General features: G+C 44.7%; 1 protein-coding gene across 1 annotated transcript in view; it reads left to right on the top strand.

Annotated features, from left to right (window-relative positions):
• The window catches only part of LOC124788516 (piggyBac transposable element-derived protein 4-like), a 68,678-nt gene extending 63,045 nt beyond the window's left edge, over window positions 1-5,633 (top strand). Inside the window, exon 3 of the mRNA XM_047255785.1 lies at window positions 5,435-5,633. Coding sequence (XP_047111741.1) covers window positions 5,435-5,633 — 199 coding nt within the window. The remainder of the gene's footprint in view (window positions 1-5,434) is intronic.
• The last annotated feature ends 367 nt before the right edge of the window (window positions 5,634-6,000 follow it).

The following is a 6,000-nucleotide window of genomic DNA, read 5'->3' on the forward strand; positions in this document are numbered from 1 at the left end:
GTTATCACAATCTTCGACTAGTTGAAAAGATTTGCCTGGTGAATTGCAACTGGGACCAATGGCAAGTGAACGCAGTCATGCTTTCTCGGCGTATGGGAAGAAAGGAAGATTCAGGTTTAATGTCCCGTCGACATCGACGTCGTTAGAGAGGTATTACAAAGCCGTTGTACCCTCCCCTATGGCAAGTTGTTCTATAACTGTTGCGACTGGTCCATGGTATCCTGGACTCTGGAACTGGGTCGGAGTTGATGTCCGAGCTGCACCCATACGTTTCCCATTGGCGGCAGATTTGGGGGTCCTGCTGATCACTGGAGTACCGTATCGTCACACAGACACTTCATATAAGCAAGTGCCATGTGTGGACGAGAACTGTCCTGTTGCAAAATGGCAAGATACTCTCACACGAGAGGTAACACATGAGCATGCAGCTTGTCTGTGATTACTGATGTGGACCGGGCAAATGTCCAGTGGGCAGGACGTTTATAAACAGGCATTTATCCGCGAATTTACCCAAAGCAGGTTTAAATGCCCAAAGTTTGGGCATTTATAAAAAAACTTGCCTTTTAAAGTTTTTACTGGTAGACTATACAATCTACCAAATAAAACAAAGGATGGGACGATACTCCCGATATTAAAAGTTAGTAAATGTTTACGCGTAAACATACTTAATGTACTCATTACCCGCCAGGATAGCCGAGAGCGCTAACGGGCTGCTTCCTGGACTCGGGTAGGCGCGCCTGCCCCGGATTGAATACGCCCGGCGGATTAACGACGACGGGCGGTGTGCCGGCCAGCCTGGATGTGGTTTTTAGGCGGTTTTCCACATCCTACTCGGTGAATACTGGGCTGGTCACCACGTCCCACCTCAGTTACACGACTCGCAGACATTTGTAACACATTCACACTATTTCATGATTTACACTGGACGCAGACAGCTGGGGTACACTGATTCCTTCCCCGTGGGGTATGGGGGTAGCGGCAGGAAGGGCATCCGGCCACCCCCAAAAATTAACCACGCCAATTCCGTACTTCACCCTGCTGTCCCTGCGCACAATGCGGGATAAAGGCAGTAGCAAAACAAAACAAAAAATAGAAAGCTATTCATTGCCTTTATTTGTAAGAATGAAAGGAAAGGAGAGAGAAGCATGTTTATTTCTACTAGCATACCAACTTGCTGTACTAAGGAACAGTGCATGTTGCAGACAGTTGTTCATCATTTATAATGTCTCTTTTCTTTTCACTAGTTCTGCTCTTCACTCTCAATCTCTCTCTCTCTCTCTCTCTCTCTCTCGTGCGCGCGCGAACATGCACGCACACACATACACACACACACACACACACACACACACACACGCACACACATAAACACACATTGCGTTGAACACTTGTGTAGTGATAAGTCAGTATAAAATTAAAAAAAAAAAAAAAACATTGTCCTTAAACCATCGCTTTGTAATGTAATACACCTTATAATCCGTGGCAAATCTCGGAATATTATTGAATTGATACTGAAATTATTACTGAAATTAATAAACAGCTGGCTTGTGCTTCTTGATTATAAATGTATTTTTAAATGTTAAGCTGTTTTCAGTGAAAAACAAAGCAAAAAAATGCTGTATTACCAGATTTAGCGACATTTGAGACAGACTATAGTTTTCTGTTCTCTCCTTTCTTTATCTGCTTTCATGCGACTGTGCTGGTGTGATGCTAAAGTGGGAACTCTAACATAAAAAAATGTAATAACAAAGTATCGATGCCCAAGATGATGGGATCGTTCGATTTTGGTACTAGTCGATTCCTAAAGTACCGGCGATTCTGGAACATGTGTAATCGGAATCGGAAAATGGCACATTCCTAATTAAAATCATTATTGATTACTAATTTTTTTGCAGTAGTATGGTATAAACGTAATTATTACCTTCACTCTACAGGCAAGGTACTTAATATTACTTATACTTTATTTCAAAAATTGCTTTTAAAACTGAGTGTTGTTTTGAGAGGTGGCATGAGCCCCCTCTCATATTTCTATCTTACGATTTTCGTCTCTAATTGCATGCGGTGAAAAGTCGCTATTCCTTCACACGCGGACTTCCCACGCAGCGTCTCTCGTCACCCGGGTGGTCCGGTGACAGGCGGGCTCTGCGGATCTCGAGAGGGTTAAGCCGACGGGTGTGAGGAAGTCGAGTGAATGCTTTGCAGACGCCGCCATTGTCAAAAGACACGCCCGAAGGGGTCTGAAGTAGCGGCTGGGCTAGAGGTTCTGTTACTTCGCAGAATCTTAGCGAAAACACTTTCTGGCAGGCTACCAGCGAGGCGTGGGAATGACTTGTGTACCCAGGCAGTTGTGGCGCGAGAATTCCCGTGCTTTCTGCAAAATAGTAACTGTGATTGGCTGGCTCAGGGCATAGCTCCGTGACGTAGCAAAATCAGCGCAGAAATTGGCGCCAAGAATCTCCATTGGTGGAATGGTAGTGCTCCGGCAATGGAGTGGAATTTTCCGCCGGTTTTCGAGTTGCTGATTGGAACGTTTAACCATGGCCACTGTCGTGGGGGCGAGAATGTTGTGTGTTCGGCCTGTACGGGTGCTCTAGGTAGTCGGCTCTCGCCTTTCGGTCGAGGACGTCGAAGCAACCAGCCATCGCCTCCAGTACGCCAGATCGTGTTCTGGCAGTTAAGAAGACAGTTTGGTAATGTATGTCCGCAGCACCGGCAGATAGGGATTTTCCTAGGTGAGTGCGCCTGTTCGTCTTTTTCTAACTTTGTTCTGTCTTGAGTAGCAGCAATTAATGTTGGGTTAGCTGTGTGTCTCTCTTAAGATTTGAGTGGCAAGGAATTGGCTCCACATACCACTTCGTCATAAACCTCACAATCTAGTTTAGGGACAACTTCACCTTCACAGCGTTTGTTTGTGTATCCAATTTGAGCCAATTTGATGTATTATAAATGTTTCATTGTTTTTGTTTATTATTTTGTGTTTAGTCTTAATAAATCATATTGTTATTTTGGACAGAACTTTCGTTCTGTTAATCGGTAGAGCAACCCATCATTTCTCACTACGTTAATGAAACCTTCCTTTATTTAACTTATTTATCAAATTAAATTATTGCAGGTGCCAAACTCTTTTCTACCCCACTTCCACGGTTGATTACAGTCAGTTCGCGTATATTTTTTAATCCTTGTGCAACAGCAAAAGTCGGAGTTAGAATAGGGTGGGCTTAGAGCATCATTTACATATGTAGATTCTAGAACTTAGTGTTAAATACACTGCTAGCCCCGGCACCTCGCAGTTTTTTGTTATGTACTACCTCTAGCATTGACCTAATTAAAGATGTAAAAAGTTATGTTTACAGCACAAATTATTTTTCATAATAATTCTTCCTTAACTCTCATGCAGTTTTTTCAACTTAGTTACTGAACCGCTGGAGAAGCAGTGTTGCAGAACATGTTTTCCAATACAAAATATGAGATAAAAATTTTTTATAATCGCCTTTTATCAATTAATCATTAGAATGATTTATGAATTTTAGGCATTTGCCTAGGCATTTATCTTGGGCATTTGCTCCAACTTATAAATGCCCAGGCGCCACGCGGAGTGGACGCTCGATTAGAGGCGCCATGTCACTGATTGCGCGGCCCCTCCCGTCGTAGGTTCGAGTCCTCCCTCGGGCATGGGTATGTGTGTGTTGCTTTTAACATAAGTTAGTTTAAGTAGTGTATCAGTCTAGGGACCGATGACCTCAGCAGTTTGGTCCCCTAGAAATTCACACACATTTACGTTTAGAAATGCCCAGGCGTTTTACAGGTGGGCCCAACAACATGGCGAATGCACCGCTCAGGACTGGCATCACTTTCTCTTCACCGATGAGTGTCGCATATGCTTTCAACCAGACAATCATCGGAGACTTGTTTGGAGGCAACCCGGCCAGGCTGAACGCCTTAGACACACTGTCCAGCGAGTGCAGCGAGGTGGAGGCTCCCGGCTGTTTTGGGTGGCATTATGGGGGCCGACGCACGCCGCTGATGGTCATGGAAGGCGCCGTAACGACATCGCTCGACTAGAGTGGCCAGTGTGTTCTCCAGACATGAACCCTATCGCATATGCCTGGAATAGATTGAAAAGGACTGTTTATGGACGACGTGGCCCAACAACCATTCTGAGCGACCTACGTTGAATCGCTGCTGAGGAGTGGGACAATCTGGACTAACAGTGCCTTGATGAACTTGTGGATAGTATGCCACGACAAATACAGGCATGCATCAGTGCAAGAGGATGTGCTACTTGGTATTACAGGTGCCAGTGTGTACATCAATCTGGAGCACCACCTCTGGAGGTCTCGCTGTATGGTGGTGCAATATGCAATATGTGGCTTTCATGAGCAATAAAACGGACGGGATTGATGTTTATGTTGATCTGTGTTCAAATTATCTGTACACGTACCGGAGCTCTCGGAACTGAGGTGATGCAAAACATTTTTTGATGTGTGTATCTCTGAAGCTACTTAGTTTATTATACTGATATTTTGAGTGCAGCTGACTAACATATGTATCTACAATATTGTTTCATATCAGTGACGTTCAGATAGTGGTTTAAATTTGAAAAAATGATAAAAATCTTGGTTTTATGCTGTTTTGGAAGCCGTATTCCAGAGTGTCAACCCTGTAATAAGAGCGCCCAAGTGAAGTTAGATGGAAACAGTTGTTTTTTTTTTTCACTTAAAATGTGTTTACAGCAGCGTGAGAAACAAATTCACACTTTTAATCCGAGTCCTAGGCTTCACTTTTGAATAAGTAAGTTTCTCCTTTCACGTTTTGTATTTTTGCATTAGTTCTTCAAAGTACCACCAATGTTGGGAATCTGTGAATGCTACATACTTCTCAGTTTCCTTTGCCTTAGGACTTGTCATCTTTATAAGCACACTTATGTGACTCATGATTAAGAATCCGTTTGTGTCAGAACTGAAATGTGTCAGTGAGCAGATAACGTGCACTATTACTTTCAGTCAGGCGGTTCTTATGATACTCCGTGACATGTCGTCGCTTTCCGTCTCGCTTGATTATTTGCCAGTGGAACAGTTTCTTTCAAACTTAAAACGATTATTTAATCTTTGATCAGGGACAGCTCAACATCAACAACACTTATATTAGTAGCAGTCGCCTGGCTTATCTTAACCGCTGATTTGATGTGTATATAGTGTTTTGCTTTCTTTTCTTTAGTTCCGTACCGACAAAATAACGGTCACAATGCACTGGTTCAAGGATCTGTGTTGCTATGTCTCTAAAAAATACCACTTCGCTGGAAATTTTGTGCTGTTACATTTGTCAATGGTTTGGCTAAGCGGGGTGAATAAACTGTTACCAGCAGCTCATATAGTGCCAAAACGTTGTCCTGTGCTGTTTTAGAATTAATGGCTTCAGTTGTTTACTGTTTTTAAAGTTACTGTGCTGTCCTGGCGGAAGAAGCGGTGCCGGCCGCCGGGTGTGTGTATGGGGCGTGGTGTGGTGATAGCCAGCAGCCAGGGTCGCCTCCAACGCCCCCGCCGCCCCCGCGGTCCGCCCCCGCGCGCCACTTCTCCCCCGCCGCTAACCTCCACCCCAGGCGAGCGCCGCCCCCGGCCAGCGCTGCTTTAAAGTGATTTTCCAGTCGGCCGCCGGCGAATGAGCGCCTTGATGGATCTATTAGGTGACGTCACACCTGCGGCCAAGATGAAAATCGATCCCACCTTGGTTTCCAGCGCTTGCTCTCGCAAAACTGCGTGTCGTTCCCAGCGCGACCCGGCCGCCGTCCGGACAACCAAGCACGTCCTCCTATTTTCTGCTGCCGTCGTATAGGAAACTACTTGCTGTCTCCGTTCTAACCACTAAACTGCGGGGACTTCGTGAATCATTCACATTATTACTACACGGTTATAACAGTCACCCGATCACCCATTTCCAGTCGCAGGTTGCCAATCTAATCGCTTCCAGGAGCAACGAAACTTCGATTTTCAGCATTTCATATAA

This window comes from Schistocerca piceifrons, chromosome 3 (genome assembly GCF_021461385.2).
Source record: "Schistocerca piceifrons isolate TAMUIC-IGC-003096 chromosome 3, iqSchPice1.1, whole genome shotgun sequence".
NCBI lineage: Eukaryota > Metazoa > Arthropoda > Insecta > Orthoptera > Acrididae > Schistocerca > Schistocerca piceifrons.